General features: G+C 38.7%; 1 protein-coding gene across 1 annotated transcript in view; it reads left to right on the forward strand.

The window, feature by feature from the left end:
• Positions 1 to 25588, forward strand: part of Nufip2 (nuclear FMR1 interacting protein 2) — a 30337-nt gene extending 4749 nt beyond the window's left edge. Inside the window, exons 2-4 of the mRNA XM_048365105.1 lie at positions 2742 to 4463; positions 14143 to 14175; positions 17708 to 25588. Of these exons, the coding sequence (XP_048221062.1) occupies positions 2742 to 4463; positions 14143 to 14175; positions 17708 to 17760 (1808 nt within the window). The 3' untranslated portion in view covers positions 17761 to 25588. The remainder of the gene's footprint in view (positions 1 to 2741; positions 4464 to 14142; positions 14176 to 17707) is intronic.
• Positions 25589 to 25696: the final 108 nt, after the last annotated feature.

Consider the following 25696-nt stretch of genomic DNA (forward strand, 5'->3'; position numbering starts at 1 on the left):
AGCTCTTTTTTTAAAAATTTATTTTGCCAGTCCTGGGGCTTGGACTCAGGGCCTGAGCACTGTCCCTGGCTTTTTGCTCAAGGCTAGCACTCTGCCACTTGAGCCACAGCGCCACTCTGGCTGTTTTCTGTATTTGTGGTGCTGGGGAATTGAACCCAGGGCTTCATGTATAAGAGGCAAGCACTCGCCACTAGGCCATATTCCCAGCCCCTCAGCTCTTTTTTTGTGTGTGTAGTACTGAGGGTAGCAAACATACTTGCTAGCTAAGCGCTCTTCTCTTTGTGAGCTGTGGCCCCTACCCTTTGTAGTTATTTTCAGGTAGGGCCTTTTGTTTTTGCTTGAAACATGCCACAAACCACATCTTCTATAGGACTTCACATAGTTAGGATCTCAAATGAGTATCACTATGCCCCGCTTTTTGCTGTGATGCCTCAGATTCTCCCAATCACTGCTTCCCAAGTTGCTAGGATTATAGGTGTGAGCCACTGCCACTCTTGGTGCATAGTGTTTTATTTTATTATTATTATTTTTTTTGGCCAGTCCTGGGGCTTGGACTCAGAGCCTGAGCACTGTCCCTGGCTTCTTTTTGCTTAAGGCTAGCACTCTGCCACTTGAGTCACAGCGCCATTTCTGGCCATTTTCTATATATGTGGTGCTGGGGAATTGAACCCAGGGCCTCATGTATACGGGGCAAGCACTCTTGCCACTAGGCCATATCCCCAGTCCGTGCATAGTGTTTTAAAAGAGTTTTTTCTGGAAACTCATTCTTCATGAAATATCTTTTTTTTTTATTTTTTTATTTTTTTATTTTTGGCCAGTCCTGGGCCTTGGACTCAGGGCCTGAGCACTGTCCCTGGCTTCTTCCCGCTCAAGGCTAGCACTCTGCCACTTGAGCCACAGCGCCGCTTCTGGCCGTTTTCTGTATATGTGGTGCTGGGGAATCGAACCTAGGGCCTCGTGTATCCGAGGCAGGCACTCTTGCCACTAGGCTATATCCCCAGCCCCTTCATGAAGTATCTTAACTGTTTGATTATTTATCTTTTCTCTTTTTCTGATGTAAAATGAGTGACAAAAGTTTAGTAAGCTCTTATTATAAATCTTCCCAGACGGTTCTGTTTCACATAATTATTTTCAAACAATGGTGCTCAAAAGAATCTCAGTATTCCTTATTACTCTTAATATTGAGAACACCATAGAGTCTTTTGCATTACATTGATTGGTATTGACCATATAGGAAATTAAAACTGTGTGTATTCATGCATGTATGTATGTATGTACAGAAAAGTCCACAAGACTCTTCAACCAGCAAAGAGACTGGGCTAGAGGTGTGATTCGAGTAGTAGACACCATGATCATAAAAGCTGAGCACACAGGCTGAGTTTAAGCCCTAATACTGCTATTTCCCCCCCCCTCCCCAAAAAAAAGAAAACCAAAACCAAAAACTTTTTTAGCTTTTACAGTCCAGAAGTCTAAAAAGCATGAACGAAAATGGTAAATGGCTACTAATTTATAGTGTTTTTGTTGGATCTCTACTCATGTCCTATGAAAAACTAACTTAAATGTATCTCTGATTTGACTAGGATGCGAGTTTGTACTTTTCATAGAATGGTTGATAACTATCACTATTTTACTTTTAAAATTGTTGAAAAGATTGTGGCTGACAAAATTAAATTGCCTATAGTAACAGCTATTTATGGTGGCCGAAACATAACAATTAAAAATTAGGTTCCTTTTATTGTAGTTGTGTTAGTATTTTCTCACTATTTTGAATAGGAAGTGGTAAGAAGCTCAATGGTAAGCAAGTTGTATAGTCATGATAGTAAGATTTCACATAGACTAGCATTCAAATTTCTACTAATTTTTAGAGACATTGCAGTTCAGAGCTAGCTCAGGCAGGAAAGTTGATGAGATTCTTCTAAACTACTCAGAAAAGGCCAGAAGTGGTGCTGTGACTCATGTGATAGAGCACTAACCTTGAGCAGAAGTAGTCTGCTCAGGGACAGCATCCAAACTGAGTGTATGCCCCAGGACTGGCCAAAAAAAAAAAGTCATGTTTGAGTCAGGCCCTGGTGGCTTACACCTGTAATCCTAACTGCTCAGCAGGCTAAAATCTGAGGACCCTCTTCGAAGCCAGCCTGGATAGGAAAGTCTGAGACTCTTAGCTCCAATTAACGACCAGAAAACCAAAAGTGGAGTTGGGCTCAAGTTGGTAGGCCCTAGCCTTGAGCAGGAAAGCTCAGTGACAAGTGCCTACCTAGGTCCTGAGTTCAAGCCCCACAACCAACAAAAACAAAAGGTCATGTTTGCTTTGATGTCAGACTTTGGTTTGAATCATGGCTCACTTTTTACTTTTTTTTGCCAGTCCTGGGGCTTGAACTCAGGGCCTGAACACTGTCCTTGGCTTCTTTTTGCTCAGTTAGCACCCTGCTAACTTGAGCCACAGTGCCACTTCTGGCCTTTTCTATATATGTGGTGCTGAGGAAGTGAACCTATGGCTTCATTTATACAAGGCAATCACTCTTGTCACTAGGTCATATTCCCAGCCCCTTGACTCTTTTTCTTGGCAATGGATGTTGAGTCCTAATCTGTAAAATGAGGATGACAAGTTTCTTTTGTAGAAGTAGGAAGAAAGTAACAGGCTACTGCTATTGAATAGTATCTGGTACACAGTATTAACAGCCATTAGGTATTACTATAAGTTAAATGTTGCGATTTTTAAAATCTCTTTTTTCTTCCCACAGGCTATGGTGAAATAAATGGTAATGCTGGAGAAAGAGAAATATCTTTAAAGAGCCTCAGTTCTGATGATGCTACCAATCCTATTTCCAGAGTCCTCAATGGCAACCAGCAAGTTGTAGACACTAGTCTGAAGCAGACTGTGAAGGCTGGTACCTTTGGAAAAGCAGGAATTAAAACCAAGAATTTCATTCAGAAAAACAGCATGGACAAAAAGAATGGGAAATCTTATGAAAATAAATCTGGAGAGAGCCAGTCTGTTGATAAGACTGATGCTATAGCAATTCCAAATGGTGTTATAACAAATAATTCAGGCTATATTACTAATGGTTATATGGGCAGAGGAGCAGATAATGATGGTAGTGGGTCCGAGAGTGGATATACCACTCCTAAAAAAAGGAAAGCTAGGCGCAATAGTGCTAAGGGTTGTGAAAACCTTAATTTAGTGCAGGACAAAATAATGCAACAAGAGACTAGTGTCACAACCTTGAAACAGGGACTTGAAACTTTCAAGCCTGATTACAGTGAACAAAAGGGAAATCGAGTAGATGGTTCAAAGCCCATTTGGAAGTATGAAACTGGGCCTGGAGGAACGAGTCGGGGAAAACCTGCTATGGGTGATTTGCTTCGTAAAAGCTCAGATATTAAACCTGGTATGAGCAGCAAAAAGTTTGATGATCGGCCCAAAGGAAAGCATGCTTCAGCTGCTGCCTCCAAAGAGGACTCATGGACCCTATTTAAACCACCTCCAGTTTTTCCAGTGGACAATAGTAGTGCTAAAATAGTTCCTAAAATAAGTTATGCAAGCAAAGTTAAGGAAAACCTCAACAAAACTATTCAGAACTCTTCTGTGTCACCATCTTCATCATCATCCTCTTCATCATCTACTGGGGAAACTCAGACCCAGCCTTCAAGTCGGTTATCCCAAGTCCCTATGTCAGCGTTGAAATCTGTTACTTCTGCCAACTTTTCTAATGGGCCTGTTTTAGCGGGGACTGATACAAATTTGTATCCAGGGGCTCAGCCACTGCTAACTACTGCTGCTAATACTCTGACACCCATCTCTTCTGGAACTGATTCAGTTCTCCAGGATATGAGTCTAACTTCAGCAGCTGTTGAGCAAATTAAGTCTAGCCTTTTTATCTACCCTTCAAATATGCAAACTGTGCTGTTGAGCACAGCACAGGTGGATCTGCCTTCTCAGACAGATCAGCAAAACCTGGGGGATATCTTCCAGAATCAATGGGGTTTATCATTTATAAATGAGCCCAGTGCTGGCCCTGAGACTGTTATTGGAAAATCATCAGATCATAAAGTGATGGAGGTGACATTTCAAGGAGAATATCCTGCCACTTTGGTTTCACAGGGTGCTGAAATAATCCCCTCAGGAACTGAGCATCCTGTGTTTCCCAAGGCTTATGAGCTGGAGAAACGGACTAGTCCTCAAGTTCTGGGTAGCATTCTAAAACCTGGGACTGCTAGTGAGAGTGGAGCCTTATCCTTGGAATCCAGTCATATAGGTGACCTGCAAAAAGCAGACACCAGTAGTCAAGGTGCTTTAGTGTTTCTCTCAAAGGACTACGAGATAGAAAATCAAAATCCTCTGGCCTCTCCTACGAACACTTCGTTAGGCTCTGCCAAAGAACAGAAATACCAGAGAGGCCTAGAAAGGAATGATAGCTGGGGTTCTTTTGACCCAAGAGCTGCTATTGTATATCACACTAAAGGTAACTTATTTTCTATTCAAAGATTCTTACTGGACAATTTAATGCTTATTTTTAAACAAAATTTTGAGATTAAGCATTTCAGAGCTTAGTTGGGAATGAGTGTAGATAAACAGCTAGTTTCAAAGTCTTACGCTGGGGTCTTTGGAAATAGTATATAAGTTTAGAAATGTTCAGGATTCTAATGTGCAAGTATTTGTTTTTATATATAAACAGCTATAATTGACCTTGTGGTTCAAAGACTTAAAGGATTGTGTATGAGAAATCTGGAGACTTGCCTATAGGGATGATGTTATTTTTCTTGAATACTAGTAACAGTTTTAAGTTTTTTTATTTGAAGATATCCACTCTGCTTTTTAGATCATATGCTGCCTTGTTAGTGAAGTATTTAATAGTTGTAATTTGAGTGGAAGTCCAAATTTGTGAAGAGTCCAAAACACTGTAACCAGAAAGTAGTTTAGACAGCATAGTACAGATCAGGCTCTTTGAATTTGCTTTTATGGCTCCAAAGTCTTACAGGCTAAATGTGGCAATGTATAGCCCTCCCTACTTGGGAATCTTGAGGCAAGAGGATTGCCTAAGCCTGGGAGTTGGGAGGCTAATAGTAGACCATGTCTTTATTTTTTCTTTTTAAAGGAATTGGAAGAGTTGCATATTATTAATAATACATTATCTTTCTTAGAATATGATTTATTTTGCATCTTAAAACTTGACTGGTATAACTAAATCCTTAGCAAATAAGAGATTTTTTTTTTTTTTTTTTTTTGCCATTCCTGGGCCTTGGACTCAGGGCCTGAGCATTGTCCCTGGCTTCCTTTTTGCTCAAGGCTAGCACTCTGCCACTTGAGCCACAGCGCCACTTCTGGCCGTTTTCTGTATATGTGGTGCTGGGGAATCGAATCCAGGGCCTCATGTATACGAGGCAAGCTCTCTCGCCACTAGGCCATATCCCCAGCCCCCCAAATAAGAGATTTTTGTCTTCTAATTTATTGTTCCCCCTTCCTTAACAAAGCCACACCCCATATGTGTATATAGATTGAATTTGTACTATATGTGCTCTTTTAAGTAGTAACTTGGAACTGCAAGAAAGGGAGAACATATATTGTAGGGGTGAGGTAATTATATCCTCCCTGGAAGAAAGGTTTACCTCAGATAAGAGTAATAACTTTTCAGGGCTTTGGTGGCCCATACCCGTAATCCTAGCTACTCAGCAGATTGAGATCTGAGGATCTAGCCAGCCCAGGTAGGAAAATCCAGAAGGCTCATAACTTCAGAAAACCGGAAGTGATGCTGTGGCTCAAAGTGGTAGAGTGCTAGCTAGCCTTGAGCAATGCCCAGAGACAGCACCCAGACCTTGAAGGAGTCCAGACCCATAGCTGACAGAAAAAAAAGTAATAACTATATTTGCCTATCTTCCGTGGTGCGTCAATTGGAAGACATGTAGTAGAATAAGCAAAAACCGTTTTTATATATTTCCCTCTTTTAAAAAAAATGCTTCATCTTCCCCAGTGCTAGGGAATACAGACATGCATCACTACACATACTAAAGTAGTGGATTATAAAGTTGATGTTCAGTGGGGTTACAGTAACATGTTAGGTAAACAGTACATTTTTTTCATTGAAGATCACATCATGTGAAGATTAATTGTACCTGCAAAGAATTTCTGTTCATTTATATTTTTTTGTCAAAGTGATGTACAGAGGGGTTACAGTTTCATACGTAAGACAGTGAGTACATTTCTTACCCAACTTGTTACCCCCTCCCTCATTTTCCCCCCAAGGTACATTTCTTTTTGGACAATGTCACCTCTTCCCTCAGTAATGGCTTAAAAAAAAAAGTAGTTGTACAAAGGTTGCAATTTCATATATTTCTGTTTATTGGATAACCGTCCAGTGTGTAGGAGATGCATTTTCTTGTAGTTTTGGTTTATGCATCCCTGATAGTAACTTTTTCAGCATGTTTTCATTTATCAACTATTTTTATGTACTTTTCAGTTTGGGCTACTTACATGTTTTTCTTTTCTCCTATGCTAGTACTCTCACTCTTGCTTGATCTCCTAAGCTGAGACTATATCACTTGAATTCTAATTTTTTGCTAGTTAGAGATTTATCTTCCTAGGCTGGCTTTGGGTTTCAGTGCTCAAGATGATTTCAGCCTCCTGAGTAGCTAGTATTATGTTCAAGAGCCACCAGTGCCTGGCTTAGTGGGTCTTTGTATGTTCTGGATATTTTGTTTTCAGATCCATGATTTGCAGATATTTTCTCCCATTCTGGGCTGCTTTTTCTTTTGTTGGCTACCTTTGGTGTTATGTCCAGTTTCCAGTATCAAGATTTACCAGTTGGGGTTGGAAGCATGGCTCAGTTGTTAAAGAGCGCTAGCCAATGAGCAAAAAATGTTAGGTACCAAGTTTGAGCTTCTGACCTTAAAAAAAAAAAAAAGATTTACTAGATAATCCTCGGAGAAGGGCTAGGAATGATCAAGGCTTTGTACATGAGCTACAAACCCACCCACCCCCAGCTCAGTATTTTTCTTAATGTTAGGATTGATCCCCTTGGTGAATGTACTAGGATATGTAACCGTTGCCTCCTTTGAAGTACTCAATGCTTAATTTAGGAGTGCCTTCAAAGGTTCTGAACTCTAGATTTTTTTAATTTTTTTTTTGCCAGTCCTACGGCTTGGACTCAGGGCCTGAGCACTGTCCCTAGCTTCTTTTTGCTCAAGGCTAGCACTCTACCTCTTGAGCCACAGCGCGCCATTTCCGGCTTTTTCCATTTATGTGGTGCTGAGGAATCGAACGGCTTTGTGTCTGCTAGGTAAGCACTCTAAGCCACTTTCCCAGCCCTAGACCTTTTTTTTTTTTTTTTTCTTTTTAAAAACCAGTCCCAGGGCTTGAACTCAGGGCTCAAGTCTAGCACTCTACCACTTAAGCCACAGCCCCACCCACTTGTGACATTTTTCTGGTTAATTGGAGATAGGAGTCTTAAAGACTTTTCCTACCTAGACTGGCTTTTTCAGATCTTAACTTTTTTTTTTTTTGGCCAGTCCTGGGCCTTGGACTCAGGGCCTGAGCACTGTCCCTGGCTTCTTCCCGCTCAAGGCTAGCACTCTGCCACTTGAGCCACAGCGCCGCTTCTGGCCGTTTTCTGTATATGTGGTGCTGGGGAATCGAACCTAGGGCCTCGTGTATCCGAGGCAGGCACTCTTGCCACTAGGCTATATCCCCAGCCCAGATCTTAACTTCTTGAGTAGCTAGGATTACAACAGGGCTGATGAAATGTTTGACAAGGCACAGAAATAAATGTGTATCATTTTAGTAAAGATACAATGTAAAGCCAGACATAGCTGCCAGACATAGCTGCTTACCTTATAATCTTAAGAGGAGGTGGATATCAGAAGGATGGAAATGGCTAGCCTGGGAAGAAAGTTCTTGAGACTCCTACCTCAACCAATAAAAAAGCAAGCCATGGTAGCAGATAAAGTAAATAAAATATATACATAAACAAAAGGGCTCAGGGGCTGGGAGTGTGACTTAGTGGTAGAGTCCTTGCCTAGCATGCATGAAGCCTTGGGTTCAATTCAGGTTCAGGCTCTCCCAGGTATAAATGTAAGACTATCTGAAAAATAACTAAAATGAAGAGCTGGGGCATATGGCTCAAAAGGTAGAGCACTTGCCTAACAAACTTTGTTCTTGGATAGATCATGTGTAGCCTTTTCTTGGGGGGGGGGGGTGTCAGTCTTGGGGCTCAAACTCAAGGCCCAGGTACTGTGTGTGTGCATGCGTGTTCGTTCGTGTTCATGGGACTTGAACTCTGGGCCAGGGTGCTGTCCTTGCTTTTCAGCTCAAGGCAAGGGCTCTACCACTTGAACCACAGCACCATTTCCTGTTTTCTGGTGAGTCACCGACTTTTCCTGCCTCGGCTGGCTTTGAACTGCACTCCTCAGATCGCAGCCTCTTGAGTAGCTAGGATTACAAGTGTGAACCACCTGCACCCAGCTGTTTTCTCTTTTTTGGCCTTATTGGGAATTTCGTTCCCAATATGTCTTACCACATACAACATTACATATTGCTTCCCCCCCCCCCCCATTTCTGGGGCTTGAACTCAGGGTCTGGGCACCGTCCTTGACCTTCTTTTGCTCAAGGCTAGTGTTCTACCACTTAAACCACAGCCTCACTTCTGGCTTTTTTTGGTAGTTTAGCGAAGGAGATAGAATCTCACAGGCTTTTTCTGCCTGAGTTGGCTTCAAACTGTGTTCTTCAGATCTCAGTCTCCTTTCTTCTTTTAGGTCCAAGACTGGGACTTGACTTTCACTCATTGCCTAGCGTTCTGCCAATTAAGCCATGCCTCCAACCCTTACCTCAACCTCTTGAGTAGCTAATCCTAGCTATTTGGAAAACTTGAGATGGACAATAGTTTAAAGCCAGCTCAGAATTAACACATGAGTTTCCTTTAACCAATAGCTGAGTTTACTGCCTGTCATTTTAGCTATGTAGAATGCTGAGAATGTGAGGATATCAGTTATAAGCCATCATGGATGCTAGGTACATGGGTCAAAGTGCTAACAGTGTCTACTGCCAACAGGAGACCCTGGCTTTTTATTTATTTTTTATTTGTGCCAGTACTGAAGCTTGAATTCACTCTTCACTTGGCATTTTTGCCCGAGGCTTTGCTCTTGTCACTTGAACCAAACCTCCACTTCTGGCTTTTTACTGGCTAATTGGAGATGAGTCTCAGGGACTTTTTCTGCCTAGTTGGCTTGGAGGCATGATCCTCAGATCTCAGCCTTCTGGGAAGGTAGGATTACAAGTATGTACCACGAGCTACCAGCCAGACCCTGGGTTTTAAAAAAAGTTTTTAGTACTAGCAAAAAAGAAGCCAGGCACTAGTGGCTCACGCTTGTAATCCTAGCTACTCGGTTGAGATCTGAGGATTGAGGTTCAAAGCCAGCCCAGGCCGGAAAGTTTGTGTGATTCTTATCTCCAATTAATCACAGAAAAAGCTGGAAGTGGTTCTGTGGCTCAAGTAGTAGAGTGCTAACCTTGAGCAAAAGAAGCCTAGGCCCAGAGTTCAAGCCCCAGGACCAGCAAAAGAGAAAAGAAAAACAGTTCGTTCAAACATCAAGGCCTGTTATCCAGTGCCTATTCTTGTGACTTAGGAAAAAAGTTTGTGGGGCTGGGAATGTGGCCTAATGGCAAGAGTGCTCGCCTCGCATACTTGAAGCCCTCCCTGGGTTCGATTCCTCAGCACCACACATATAGAAAATGGCCAGAAGTGGCGCTGTGGCTCAAGTGGCAGAATGCTAGCCTTGAGCAAAAAAAAAAAAAAGCCAGGGCCAGTGCTCAGGCCCTGAGTCCAAGGCCCAGGACTGGCAAAAAAGAAAAGAAAAAAGTTTGCAAAACTCTTTAAGCAAAGAACCTAGGCATAATGTACATCTATCATTCTAGCTACAGTGAAGTGAAGTGGGAAGCCAAAAGAAGGATCTCAGTCCAGGTGTTCACTTTTCCCTGCCCAACTCAAAAATAGTGTGTCTGCCTAGCAAGTGTGAGGTCCTGAGCTGAAACCTTGTAGCACTAAAAAAAAAAAAAAAAAAAAAAAGAGCAAGTATTTTAGGTTTATTTTCATTGTTGGACTCAGGGCCTCATGTGTACTTGGTAAGTTAGCCCTGTTTTTTTTTTTCTTTTTTCTTTTGGTGTATATGCCTATTGGGACTTGAACTCAATGCCAGGACACTCTTCCTTCAAGTCTGGGGATCTACCACTTGAGCTCACACCTCCACTTGTATGTGTATGTGTGTACATGCACCTGCGTGTTGGTACTGGGGCTTGAACTCAGCCTGGGCACTGTCCCTGAGCTTCTTGTGCTCAAAGGTAGCATTCTACCACTTGAGCCACAGCTCCATTTTTGGCTTTTTGGTGGTTAATTAGAGGTAAATCTCACAGATTTTCCTTCTCCAGGCTGGCTTTGAATTGTGATTCCTCCCTGAGTAGGATTTACAGGTATGAGCAGTTGGTACTCTGCTCGTTTGTCTTTTTGCTGGTTAACTAGAGATAAGAGTCTCACAGACTTTGCCCAGGCTGGCTTTGAACCTTGAGCCTCAGATTTCAGCCACTTGAGTAGCTAGGACTACAAGTACGCTCTACCAACATCTGGCACCCTAGGTTTTTGAGGTACCAAAGTCTCAAATTTTGTGGTAATGGTCGAGATTACAGATTTTTAGAAAAATTGTCTACTTGCATATATATATATAGAGAGAGAGAACCTGGATGTTTTTAAACTACTAAAGTTTGGTCCTTGGAATAATTATCAATAACTGCATCAAAAAAGAACTAGCAGGTTTGGGCTGGGAATGTGGCTTAGTAGTAGGGTGCTTGCCTAGCATGCACAAAGCCCTGGATTGGATTCCTCAGCACCACATGAACAGAAAAGGCCAGAAGTGGTACTGTGGCTCATGAGGTAGAGCGCTGGCCTTGAGCAAAAGGAAGCCAGAGACAGTGCTCAGGCCCCAAGTCCAAGCCCCATGTCTGGCCAAAAAAAAAGTTAAAATTTCGATTGAGAGTGTCTATTACTAGAGGAGCATGGTAAAGAAAAAATACAAGTTACTCTTATTAGGACTTCATATAGTTGAAAGTACTTTCTATGGGATCTTTGGGATAGTGAAGACCTAAGAGGTGACAAATACATGTCCTATCATTGCTGGCACTTACTGGCTTACTTAGGGTTGTTTAAACCGACATTATTTCCCTTTTGGATCTTAATCTTGAGCTTGTTTTATGGGAATTTGTTTATTGGTTGGTTGGTTGGTTTAGTACTAGTTCTGGGGCTTGAACTCAGGGTCTGGGCACTGTCCTTGAGCTTTTTCTACTCAAGGGTAGCATTCTGCCAGTTGAGCCACAGCTTCATTTCCAGCTTTTTTTTTAGTGGCTAATTGGAGATAAGTCTCATGGATTTTCCTGCCTAGGCTGAGATTTGAGGACTGCAGTAAAATTTTAAACTTTTTAGCATTCAAGTAAAGCCTTCAGCTGAATGTTATAGTTTAATGTAAGAAAATGTCTTAACTCCATGGAAACTGGGTATTTATCAATGCAAATTTTTGTTGATCCTAAATGCTTTGTGTGTGTGTGTGCGTGCACGGGGCTGGTCATGATAGCTTAGGTGCTATCTCTAAGCTTTTTTACTTAAGGCTAGCATTCTACTACTTGAGGCACAGTTCTACTACTTAAGGCACAGCTCCATTTCCAGCTTTTTTGGTGCTTAATTGGATATTAGAGTCTCACAGATTTTCTTGCCCTTTTGAACAATCCTCAGATTGCAGCCTCCTGGGTTGCTAGGACTATAGGCATGAGCCATCAATGCCCAGCTCATTTGGTTTGTTTTTATTTTATTTTTGCCAGTCCTGGGGCTTGAACTCCGGGCCTGAGCACTGTCCCTGGCTTCTTTTTGCTCAAAGCTAGCACTCTGCCACTTGAGTCACAGCGCCACTTCTGGCCTTTTCTATATATGTGGTGCTGAGGAATTGAACCCAGGGCTTCATGTGTATGAGGCAAGCACTCTTGCCACTAGGCCATATTCCCAGCCCTTGTTTTTAAAATAGTATGATTTGAACAATAACTTGTGACTAAAAATCCTACAGAAACAGGGCAAAGACAGGGAAAGGGAAATGTTATACTACAGATGGGCTGAAATGAAAGATTTAGTTATTAAGTATAGATTTATCCTTGTAAGCAAACCTAAAGATGAATATCTAGTTTATGGAAAACGTCAAAGGTACTGGTTATATTAGGGTTTTTTTTTTCCAGTTAGATCAACCAAGCTTACAAGGTTTATCTTTAGAATACTGTCCAAAACTAATGAAATTAGAAACAATATTTAGAGTATATTCTTCCTGACTATAATTGGGGAGGGGGGCAGTCCTGGGGTTTGAACTCAGGGCCTGAGCACTATCCCTGGCTTCTTTTTGCTCAAAGGTTAGCACTCTACCACTTGAGCCACAGCACCACTTCTGGCCTTTTCTGTGTATGTGTTACTGAGAAATTGAGCCCAGGGCTTCATGTATATGAGGCAAGCACTCTACCACTAGTTAATATTATATTCCCAACCCTTAGACTTTTTGTTACTGGTGTCTTTTTCTTTTTAAGATTAAATTGTTTGTAGTTCTCTTCCCTTCTTAGGCCTCTCAGGAGAAGAAAATTTTCTGTTGATACTGATGTCTGAACTTAAAAGAGTCTCTCACTTGCTAGGCAAGCCATCTTTTCTCTTGAGCCAAGCCAAATTATTTTGGGGGTGAAGTTTTTGCCCTAAATTGACATTTGACCTGATCCTTACCTTCCTTTGTGTAGTTGAGAATACAGGTGTGTACTATCATAAGAACATTATAATTTTTATATAGTGTTTTTGTTGTTTTCAGTGCCCAGGGATGGGTTATATTGTGACATTATTGCAATGTCTAGCTATATCCCATCTTAATGAACTCTAACTTTATTTGATTGCTGATAAGTCACACTATATAGTTACATAGAAATTGAATTGCATAGAGAACAACAGTGTTTTGTTCTGTCAAAATGATAGTTGTATGTCTTGAGCAGCAGCTGTAGCTTGTAATCCTAGTTACTCGAGAGGTAAAAGATCAGGGCATTTTGGTAAAGGCCAGTGTATACAAAAGATAACTTATGACTCCATTTCAAGTTATAATTGGCATGGTGGTGCCCCCTTGTCCTCAGCTATGTGGGAAAGCACAAGTAGGATCAGTTCAGGCCAGCCTAGGTGCTAACCAACATAAAAGGGGTAGTAGAGGAGTGACTCAAGTGATTGAGTGCCTTCCTTAGCAACTGTTCAAGCCTCCTCCCTACCCCTCCCCCCAAAAAATGTATGGCTTAGTTTTTTAATTCATTCCTTTTACTGAGTGGTTTTGTTTAATCTATTTCCTTTCAAGGTACACTTTAGCTTTTGTAGTTTAATAGTCATTTGCTGTGTTACCAAAATGCCTATGGTGACACTTTCTTGTTTTCACTACCATTAGGCCATGTATATATTTCCTTATTGTACAGTGTTAAAGTAAGAATGTAGACATTTGGATGAAACTGGAGTAAATGAGGATGGTGCCATTAACAAGTAAATATAGATGAACATTTTAGCCTAATGGGTTAAAATAAAGAGTAGGTATAGTTTAGAGGTCAGTGCTACTTGCTTGAACTAATTAAACAGCAAATTAATCAGTAGTACAGGTTGTTTTAAGAAATAACATTTGGGGCTGGGAATGTGGTTTGGTAGAGTGCTCGCCTTGCATGCATGAAGCCCTGGGTTCGATTCATCAGCACCACATAAACAGAAAAGGCTGGAGGTGGAGCTGTGGCTCAAGTGGTGGAGTGCTAGCCTTGAGCAAAAAGGAAGCCAGGGACAGTGCTCAGGCCCTGAGTCCAAGCCCCAGGACTGGCCAAAAAGAAAAAGAAATAACATTTGGTCTATAGCTTATTTCTTCATGTATTGACTTTGTAATCACTTAAGACAGACTTGATGGCACTTAAGAATTACTTGAAATTTGCACCTCATGGAATTATGGCATTTTCCAACCCTATCTTAAGCCAACCAGTAATCCAGACTTTTTAGATTTAAAATGAAAATATATAGTCTCATAGATTTGTCCTTTGAAACTTGGTACATAAAAGTCTTTCTTTTTTCTTTGCAGAAATGGAATCTATTTGGAATTTGCAGAAGCAAGGTAAGAATAGTTAGATTACTTGAATTGCTAATACTCACCAAAACTCATAGCATATTATTTTTGAATTTAATAGTGACCCACCAAATGAATAGACTTTGTATTTGTGTTAATTTAGTAGCTAGTCAAAAGGTACTAGTTGCCATAACAGAACTACTGAGGGTGGGGTACCATTGTAAGTGAAAAGAACATATAATTAAAAAGCCTTTTTCATCTGCTTGAATGAAGAACATGAATTTTTTTTCTACTTTTGATTGTGAAAGTTAAGATGTGGCCAAGGGTATAGCTCAATGATAGAGTGTATCATTTGTAATCTAAGAAACCAAGTTTTTTTACTTTCACCAATGATACAAGTGATAGCCTAAGAACTGAAGTTTACAGTTCAAAAAAAGACTTGCTATTTCATTTATTTATTTACTTATTTATTGGCAGTACTAGGGCAGATTGAACTCAGGACCTTTTGCTTACTGGGCAAATGCTCTACCACCTGAACCACAAGATATGCTGTTACAGAAAACTTCTCTAGACTGTGTATGTTCTCTGTAAAGGTGCTCAGGAGTATTAAGAATAGCATATTTTCCCTCTTTTGACCCTCCCATTTAGAATTTTAAGAAATTAAAATTAGTTATACTAATTAGTTGCCTTCATATCGAAATGGTATGGAGTACATCGAGTTCAGATTTTGATTGGGTAGTTACTGACTAATGGGTTCAGATTTTCAGGAACCTGTAATAAAATCATATACCTGTCTGTAAGCAGATTTCAAATGAATATGCAATTTCTAGAATATTAGAAAAAATTATTTGAAGTACAAGAGATTATTCTACATGTTAGGATATTGATTGCTACAGAGTTTAGTTTAAAAAAAACTTAGAGAAATCTAGGAGTAAAATGAAAGTTCCTCTGATTGCTTAACACATTGCTTTCTCTTTATTTTTGCTTTGTTTGGGGGCTTGAAGTCAAGAGTCTTGAGCTTTTTGGTCTTATAGCTGGTAGTACTCTACCAGCCGGAGCCTAACTTCCAGCCTGTCTTTCTTTTACTGGTTAATTGGAGATGCAGCCCAATGGAGGATTTTTTCTTCCTGAGCTGGCTTCAAAGATCTGTCTTCCAGGTCTCAGTCTTCTAAGTTAACATTACAGGTGTGAACCACCTGTGCCCAACTTTTTTTTTTCCCTTTTGTTATCAGTATTGGGGCTTGAACTCAGTGCCGAGGTGCTATCCCTAGATAGCTTTTTGCTCAAGGTAGTGTGCTCTGTCATTTCAGCTCCAGCTCCATTTCGAGCTTTTTTTTGTTTTGTTTTTTTGGCCAGTCCTGGGCCTTGGACTCAGGGCCTGAGCACTGTCCCTGGCTTCTTCCCGCTCAAGGCTAGCACTCTGCCACTTGAGCCACAGCACCACTTCTGGCCGTTTTCTGTATATGTGGTGCTGGGGAATTGAACCCAGGGCCTCATGTATACGAGGCAAGCACTCTTGCCACTAGGCCATATCCCCAGCCCGAGCTTTTTTTTCTTTTCCCCCTTAATGGTTAATTGGAAAAAAAGAGTCTCTGCCAAAAGTCTGCCAACTTTTTCTCCTGGGCTGACTTCAAACCACAATCCTCAGATCTCTGCCTCTTGAGTAGCTAGGATTACAGGCATGAGCCACTGGCACCTGGCTCTCTTTATTTTTTAGTGTCAAGTCTTTTGTCTAACAATGTTGTAGACTGAAAATAACTTAGCAAGCTTAAGTGATTTTGAATGGTTTCTATGAACCTTTTTAATTAACACATGGGGAAAAGCCTAAAAAATAACACCCTGCAAAAGTAGAACTACTTAATGTGTATACTACTAAGAATGAGCATAACTATTAGGAATTAAGAGTACCCTTATGGCAGGTTGTCAATTGCTGACCCTTGAGCTCTCTGGAGGGTATTGTCTTTGAACTGCAGTAGTTCTTCTTTCTTCTTTCTTCTTCCTTCTTCCTCCTTCTTCCTTCTTCCTCCTCCTTCTTCCTCCTTCCTCCTCCTTCTTCCTCCTTTCTCCTCCTTCCTCCTCCTTCCTCCTCCTTCCTCCTTCCTCTTTCCTCCTTCTTTCTTCTTCTTTCTTATTTTTTATTGTGCCAGTTCTGAGGCTTGAACTTAGGGCCTGTACACTATAGGGTTTTATAAATTGCCCTGAGCTTTTTGCCCAAGACTGATGCTCTACCACGTGAACCACAGCTTCATTACTGGCTTGTTTTTGTTTTGTTTTTGTCAGTTGTGGGGCTTGAACTCACTGGTGGTTAATTGGAGATAAGTGTCTCATGGGGACTTTCCGGCCTGGGTTAGCTTCAAACTGCAGTCCTCAGATATCTGGCTCCTGGCTCACTTCTTCTGCCTTTAATGGTGGTTAATGGAGACAAAGTCTCACTGACTTTCCTGCCTGGGCTGGCTTACAACCACTGTCTTCAGATCTTAGCCTCCTGAGTTGTTAGGATTGTAGGCCCCAGCTATAGGCACCTGCTAAGATGAGCTTGAATTCAGTATTTTCAAACCTTTACAATTTTCTGTTAAATTTTACTGGTCTTCCTTACTAAAGCTTATATGCTTTATTATTAAGTAGTTGTGCAAAGGTGTTTTTATTCCACATGTCAGGTTAAGTGTATATACTTGTAGAAGTCTTTAAGATTAGTAGAAATATCTAAGAAAAATGTCTTTCTAGAAAAAGTATATAGCTAAATAATAGTAATTTATAGTAGCTCCATGTTCTTTGTCCACATGTATATTTTGAACCCAGAAGATCCATCATAGGTGTTTTCTTTTTGTATTCATGGTGGGGATTGAACTGGTGCCTCTCACATTTAAGCATTTGTTCTGCCTCTGAACTACATCCCCAGCTCCTTTCACTTTTGCTGAGAATGAACTTGATAGTATAGTGGGAAATAAAGAAATAAGTGATAATTAGGACTGTAATTGGTAGTTGTGCCAATCTGGAAATGTTTGGTGCTAGGTTTACCTTAGATTTTTTTGCGGAACAGCCTATATTAATTAAAATAACAAATTTTTATTCAAACTGAGCGTGGAGACACTATAATCCCAGCTCACATGAAAGCAGAAGCAGGAAAATGATGAGTTTGAGCCAGCCTGGGGTGCATAGTGAAACTCTGTCTCCACTTCATTCCTTTCTATACCCTGTCACCCAAAAAGGAAAATTGGCTTTATTTGCTAAAGAGAACAAAGTGTTTCTTTTAGTAGTATTAGATTATTTATGACTTACATATTTTTCTTGTTTTGCTTTTTAAGTTTACTACTTTCATAAGCAGGAGAAACAGTCAGACTTTTATTAAATGAACCCAATTATTCTTGTCTTCACGAGAGGCCTTAAATTGGCTAGAGGACTGCTGGAGCTGATGGATGTAATGCCAAGAAATATTGAATTGAGAAATTCTTATCATGTAAAAAAGGGCCTTTAAGTTGAAGGACAATTTAAATGTTGATTAATTGGTATTTGCTTTTACATGAATGGCATTTTGAAGTTCCAGACCTCATTCTAATTTTTTTTTTAATTTTCCCTCCAGATCCCAAAAGGATAATCACTTACAATGAAGCCATGGATAGTCCAGATCAATGAAGGACCAGACTGCCTATTTGTAACCTTTCTGCAGCATTAGAGCCACCGTTCATGGGGGACACAAGGCTTTTATGCTCCTAGATCTTCAACGCAGCAGAGGAACCATAAGTAGAATCACAGGATAATATATACAAATATATATATATACATATATATATATAGTTATTTAAAAAAGGCAACTGAAAGTAATTAGACTTCTTAAGGAATCAAATTTATTTCAAGAGACTACACATGGTTATTTAATCTCCGGTACTGAATAGTCTTTTTTGTTTTGTTTTTATTCCTTTTGTTTTTGTTTTTAAGTGTGAATGCAAGTGATTAATGAATACAGACTTAACAAGCGTGGTTCTAAAGTTCCTGCTGTCATCACTTTGGGCAACAAGTGACCCACTGGAAAGGCAAATCCACTTAAAATATCTGTCTTTGTTCTGTGACTAAAGTGATACACTAATCACGGGGAACCCAGAATGATTCAACATTTTCCCCTACTCCTCCCTGATCTTTTGGTTTTACTTTAAGCCCTGCTAGAATGCTGGATAAATGCCTTGAAGTTTGCAGGGGTATATTTTTTTTAGCGAATATCATTTGCATGTCTTGCCAGAAATTAAGCAGCCTCTGTGGGGTGTTGGGGAAATACTTTCTTTCCTTTTGGGGGGCGGGCAGGGGAGGGGATTCAAGTTCTACAATTCTGGAATAGTTGGTGGGTACATAGTTAACTAGCTTTGGTTACATGTTGAACTTTGGTAACAGCTGAAGAATACATGAGTGTCATTTAAAGAAAAGTTGCAGAACAAGCAGTTGGCTTAGATATGGAAAAAGTACTCCTGTGCCCATATTTTAATGTAATTGTATAACTGGGAGCAAAAATATATTCTGCTTTTCAACTGTAGGTGCTCCAGACTTGCTCTCTGTCACTAACACTAAATGTGCAGTTTGTTTTTCATCAAATATCTAAGAAATTTGTGTACATTTCTTTAAATTCTCCTTAATTTCTGAGCAAAATCTAAAAGGAGAGGAAAAAAGCCCAGGAAAACTTTTCATGTTTTTAGCCAGTAAGGAGGTAATAAACCCTGCTTATAGAACCTGTTTTCATGCAAATTATACTCCTAAGCTTATTAGCTTCTAATTATATCTTAATAAATATATTTTATTATTAGAGCAAAATGGGTTTTTAAGGAAAATAATGTGAAATTCTGGAAATTTTCTTTTGGGCAGAGAAGAGCATTAGCCCTGTCTTTATCATTACATTGCCATCCTGTTGCACTGCAGCTTGTGTATAGCATGCTTAAAATAAATTGTGAGTGTGTGTGTGTGTGTGTGTGTGTGCAGAAACTAAGGGTCCAATTTTAAGATTGGGTGATATTGGTGACATAACAAGTTTTCTGGCCTGACATAGCATCACATCACACACGTACACGCAGAGAAATTAGTATATCCATGTATGTCAAATACAGGTTAAAATAGCAGGGCATTTATATATAAAGAGAGTTGTAGTCTTCTAATAAAAGTAGACTGGATCCCTTGATATTTGGAGAGAAAGTAACTACTTTTTGCTTTATCATTTTGCTTAAGAAATGACTAGTTTTCGAGTGATTGTAGTATGGATGAGTTTTCTTGTTTGTTGATTGTGACTTTTAACAAGTAGTTCATGAAAGTTGTTGGATTGAACATAGAGAAAATATCTTTTTAGTCTGGATTTCTGCCCTGTTTAGATTTAAAAGAAAAAGTATAAGCATGGATTGCCAATTCCACTTGATGTAAACAAAACTTTTTATACATAATATATATATAACTTATTGTATCAGTCCAGGTTCAGAAACTTGTGGTAGGCCAGTTTCAGATAGTTTTCATTTCACCTGTAAACTGTATCACTTTTACTGATATTGTAATTTTTAAATGTATAATATGTTTACAGATGTGCCCTGCATTTAGTCTGCCTTGTTCCTATTTGATTTTTGTTGAGTCTCCTGCCTGCTTGCCAAAAGCTAGGATGCTTCAGGCCCATGTACAATTGAAAGCAGAGGCATCCTTGAGCTTTAAAGCATTGAACAAACTGGAAAATGCAACATACCACATATTGAAGTGGAAAAAGTCTGTGTTTTGTGTTTTTTTTTTTTAATAAAAAATTTCAAAAAAATTTAAAAAAGATAACGTTGATTAAAGGAGGAAAAAAAGGCTCCAGTTTGTTTTACAGGTTTTAAAGTTCTGCTGTGTGTTCAATTGCCTTGTGTAACCACTTGTCGCCTTAGGGCCAGATCCCCCTCCCACCCCCTTTCCCCTTTTTTTCAGTGTCCATTTTGCTTGCCTGAAACTTCAAAGTTTTTCTGTCTCACAACTCACAAGAAACTTTCTGGGTTTGTGACATAATGGAGGTTGAATGAACGTATATTCAAAAAGGAAAATAAAATACCCCCACCCCCCATTGGGCTTTTTAACTTAGAAGCAACAGTTAATCCTGTACTTTTAGAAAGCTTTCACTTTCTTGATTCCCTTTTCCATATCCCTCAGGACTTTTATGTTCAGAGAAGCCTAAATGAGAATGTATTCCTTCTCTGTTTGTCCAAAGGATATTTGAGTCACTTCTACATGAAACAATGCAACATTTCACTTTGATTTCTCCACTGAATTTTTCTTGATATGGTTAGAAGTGTATAGCAGTTAGAAATACTTCTTAACTTTCTGGGAATCCTTGTGCCCCATCATATTAACTGTCAGTATTTTGGGTGCATTGGATTTAATGGACTTAATTGCCTAGGTACAAGCAGGACTTTGGGACAAATCTCCTTTGTGCTGTTTAGTTATACTTAACTCTTTACTTGTTGCAATCTTTCTCCTTAGGTCCTCACACAATTCCTTACAGAGCACTTATTAAAAAAAATCTTAAGAGTTGATCTGTTTTCTGATTATTTTTGTGTAAGCTTTTAAAACTTCAGCTGTGATTAATTTAGCACATTTAAATAACAATATGTAATTGTTGGTATAAAGAATTTTCCTTCAACTCAGAGTATTAGTACTGTAGCATAAACCAAATACAGTCTAGAGGGAGTTTTTAACATCCCTCTATTAAAAAAGACTGAAACAGGTGTGTGTGTATGTGTGTGTGTGTGACAGATGGAGATATAGAATTAGTAAATGAATGTGTAAGACATTAGTATTCAGAGAATGAAACTTGTATTTATTTTGTGCCATTTGTTTTCATTACAAGAATAAAGTCAGTTGGTTTAAATACTTAAAAGGGGATAGTATTTGAAAAAATGGCACTAAGAAATTGTGACCTATTTTTTTAATAGCTATGAAGATACTAATTATGGGTGAAGATTTCTTTTAAAATTTGTCTTAAGATTGTAGGCTTTCGTGTCACATACCACTCACTTTTGTGTAGATGTCTTGAATCTCCTTTCCCCACAAAAGACAGGGTGTATTTATCTTTTTCACTATTCACTACCCTCCCCCCCCCTTGCTGAAGTTAATTGCAGTCTATCCTCTTTATCTTCCCTTAAAGTGTATTTACAACATCTCTAATAGCCCTTCTCTACTTTCTAAGAGGAGATAGCCAAGGAATGGTAGCTTATTTTGTTTTTAAATAGAAGTTAAGAGAATTTCCATTTTAGAATTTTACTGTCCTTAAACATCTGCTTACCTAGTCATCACTCAGTATGCAAAAACCTTATAAAAGGAAAAGTGCTGCATTGTTTTTTTCAAATGACAATTTTTAGGAACATAAACTGCAACTATGGGAGTTGTCCATAATACAAAAATATGCTTCACAAGTTACAACATAGCAGCAGTTGTTTCATACTTGGCTGTTTAAACTTGGTGTTAATCCACATCAGAGGCATCTAATGACTAACTTTTTTTTTTAGACAGGGTCTTAATGTATCACAGGATGGCTTCAAAAATGCCTGAGTGCTGAGATTTAGGTATTCACTATCATACTCTGCTTCTAATTTTTCTTTTGTAATGGTAAACTTTAAACAGAAAAAGGCCATTTAGTGTGAAATTGTATGTTATGTACCAAATGGCCACAGAAGCAAGGATTAGCTCAAAAGGACTTTATTCAGTTTTTGAGAGTCATTCTTGCAAGGCTTTCTTCAGAGAAATTGGCCAAAAGTTAAATTTCCAAGTGTTATGTGTATAGTTACACCCCTGGATATGTATATTCAATACATGATCCTTCTTAATAGCTAACCATGGAGAACTGGTACACTGTTGTGGGATGAAAATACATGTGGACAATAGTTTCTATGATAAGGCATGTTGATAACACACATCAAGGTAGATTGATAGGATAGTGTCTATTAACCCTGCCATACATAACTAAAGACTTTTGAAAGGGAAGGATTTATCTCCTCAAAATAAGTGTTTTGAAAGGGCAGAGGGTGAAGTTTGAAGCATAAATAGCTGCTTTAAGTTTGTCAGAGGCACATAGATTAACTTCTTAAAATGAATATTTTTATTGACAAAGCATCAATTATTTTCATGGTGAAAAAGTTGGGCTTCTGGGTATCTTAAAATGTATCTAACCAAAAAACAGTTAAAATGTATGAAAAGTAGGACTACCCTGAGTTGGTTTAAAGAACGATAAGTCTATCGACTCCGATCAAAAACACTGCTTTATGAGTTAAATTTCACACCATTTTGCTGCTCAAGAAAGGTCTTAAAGTAGTTAAAGGATGCCAGCATCTGTAATCAACATGAGTCAAAAGGCTGGAAATGAACAGCCATCTATACATGATGGGATTGCTGATTCAGACTTTCCTACTCATAAAATTTTGTTATGTCAGTTCTAAAGCCATTTTATAGTTCTGCAGTATCCCTTTTCTACAGCCTTAATAGCTACAGTTTTTTTTTCCCTAGTTTAGTTTATGTTTTTACTATATATCAAAGTTGTACTCTGAAGATCAACAAACCAATTTGAGGTAAATTACATAGCCCTTTTTTCCTCAGGTGCTAAACAAAGGCTCATAAAAGGGATAACTGTTTTAGTAGAGTCTGCTTTATTAAAAATACATTTCTTTTGCTAGGTGTAAAGATCTGGTGTTAACAAGTGGTTTTAATATGTAAATATGATCGAATGCCTTTAGTTGCCCTTGTTTATTCTGTTGTCATTTATCTTTTATATAGAGGAGGATCCTTTCAAGATCTTGAATACATTTCATTTAGGTATTGCATTTTTAGAATGAAAACAACTGTTTTCTTAGATTAAGCCTGCTGCTGCTATGAGAACTGAATCAAGAATGTGATGCACTTTTTACATTACTGTATACAGTACATATACCATAGTTTGCTTTGATACATTTTCTGTAGCACAGCCACTAACAAAAATGAAGTTTATAATGCCCTTTGGGAGGAAATTAGTACAAGTAACTAATCATAGTTGGTATTGGTCTATGAAGGACAATAACTTAGGAAAATAAAAATTCTGTTAACATACTTTTTGGCCTTAAAATGTCTTCTACTACTGAAAATATTTTAAATCTTAGCTTTGTTTCTGTTATTCCCTCCCTGCCTCATAAAGAATTGGGAAGAATGACCTAAAGGAAATAGTATCATTGGTTTGTTACTGATTTTTTAGAAAGAAAACAATTGTCAACTCTAGATTAGCTGGAGGCTTTGTGTCCAGGAAGAAGTAATGCTGTTCTGTACCAGTCAGATATACTCAAAAGTTTCAAACTGTTTTGGTTTTCTAGCATTTTTCTTTTTTTACTTAGGGTGATAAACTTAAGTATATTAAGAATGCTACTTGACAAAAGGAAAAGTCATTTCTCAAGCACATACTCAAACGTGAAGGAGATGGAATCCAAAATAATGAGAGAACACAACACCAAATGAGGTGGAGGAATAGGAAAGATTTGTGGTCCAGTTACTGGGTTATATTTTGATGTTGCCAATATTGCAGAGCCAAAATTTTAATTTGCTTATTAATATATTTGTTGGCCAGAGATCTATTTTTATATCAATGTGCCTTGCATGTATATTTAAAAAAATTGAAAAGGCCATGTAGTAATGCCTGTGATAGTTGATGGTTCTTACCACCTCACAAATTTTTATGCAGTATGGAAAGCTCATTCTGTTGTGCAACTGGTGCTCTGTTCAAAAGTTATAGATCTTCTCAAACTGGAACTATTTTACAAACTAGGGAAGTGACTGATTTTCGGGTTTATTTTTTTGTTGTTTTGTTTTTAGTCTTGTTAGTGGCTGTTCTGTAGTGAGAAGTAGTAAAAAGAATTCTTCACTCCCACCCCTCCAGCACCTTCAAATGTGATAACACCATTTCTTGTGTGCTTTGAAAAAGTTTCAGCTTGCTGTCTCCTTTAGTGTTATAAAAAGTGTTATTAAAAGCGTTGTTTGCAAAATGTAGGGAGATGATGGAGTCCACATTAATTTGGGATTCTATGTGAGCTTTGATCCAAGTTATTGGCTTTCTAACTTAAAATTTTTTATTGTTAAAGCACCTTGCTTAGAAATTTTTAAATATTTATGTCTGCAACAATTGTCTCAAAATAATAAACTGTGCAATTTTGTCATTAAAGAAAAAAAATCTGAATTCTCCCCAATGTGACTTGTTAGTTTTTCTGTATTTCCTGCGAGTGTAAATGTGAAAAGCTTTGCTTGCATTACGTTTTAGAAATGCATTTTGCACACTTTCGCCGAAGCTCCGTGAAGAGGTTAGATCTAAGTAGATGAATAAAGCTATGCACATATTTTGAAAGTTTAATTTGTGTGTCATTACCAAAAGTGACCTATTATTTTACTGTTTTTAGCTTTACCATCTTCAGAAACATGGTTCAAAGTTATAGTTCTGGGCTAGCTCATCAGTGGAACTAGAAGAGAGGGAAACTGGCACCTATTTTAATAAAAGTTCAGTTTAAATGAGCTTGACTTGTATCTCTTTAAGGGCTCTTCTTGAAACAGGGCAGCTTTATCAGCTTTACAAACCATTGGCTGTTCTTTCTGAGTGATTTTTTTTTCCTTTTATGAAAAAGAAATAGTAATTCAAACTGAAATGAAGGAAAGACCTTTGCCACATGGAGCTTTGTGACATTTTTTTATGTTGTGAAGCTAGTTTAAAGGTAGGCCAACCTTTTTTACTTTCATTATTTTAGCATGAACTTAATTACTGAATGTTGATAATCAGTATCATTCAGTTCATAAAAATCAAAGCACAGGTTGTTTTAAAGGTAATGTGTATTTTATTAAAAGTCTGCCCAAACTGATTAGAAAAAATTTATTAATTGGGCACATTTGGTTCAGTTGCTGCAGTTTGCATGTACTTAAATAGCTTTACTTCACATGTATGTGTACTTACAAGATTGTGTAGATGTATTGGCCAGGTCTTGTCAATTCATGTTTTAAAAGATAGTATATCTCTTTAGGACCTTTGTAAAAGAGGCTAATAAGTTTTAAGTAGATTTCCTGATGGTATTTTCCCCAGGCTCTTAGATAAAAGAAACATTTCCATTTGATAGCTTTTCCTATTATAAAAGATGATTACTTCTCATCAAGTGTGCTCCTGATTTTGAAAATTTGGCAGAACCCTCCTGTATCTAAGTGTACTAGTCAAGATTCAAATGGTGGCCCATAATGAACTCAAGGCCTTAAAAGACCGAAATGGAGGAGTGTAGTAGCTTTGGCTACTCTTAAGCATCTGCCAGTAGTTCACTTTATGTTTAGTGTTTAGAGTGTACTGGAGCAGCAGAATAATTTGTATGCATAGGCACTTGGGAGCTGGGTTAATTAATTTGTGGGAAAGGATAATTAGTGGATTACAGTTAGGGTTTTTTTCCCCCTTTGGCCCTCAGATACTTTTTTCAATGTTTTGGCCAGTCATAAAAAAAATAAGGTAGCTCTTTTTTAGATGTAAGAACAGTGACCAGAAATTTGCCCTTTTGCTAAATGCTTATTTGCTATAGCTGTTCTGATGTCATGGATTATG

The sequence above is a fragment of the Perognathus longimembris genome, chromosome 17 (assembly GCF_023159225.1).
Source record: "Perognathus longimembris pacificus isolate PPM17 chromosome 17, ASM2315922v1, whole genome shotgun sequence".
In the NCBI taxonomy this organism is placed as follows: domain Eukaryota; kingdom Metazoa; phylum Chordata; class Mammalia; order Rodentia; family Heteromyidae; genus Perognathus; species Perognathus longimembris.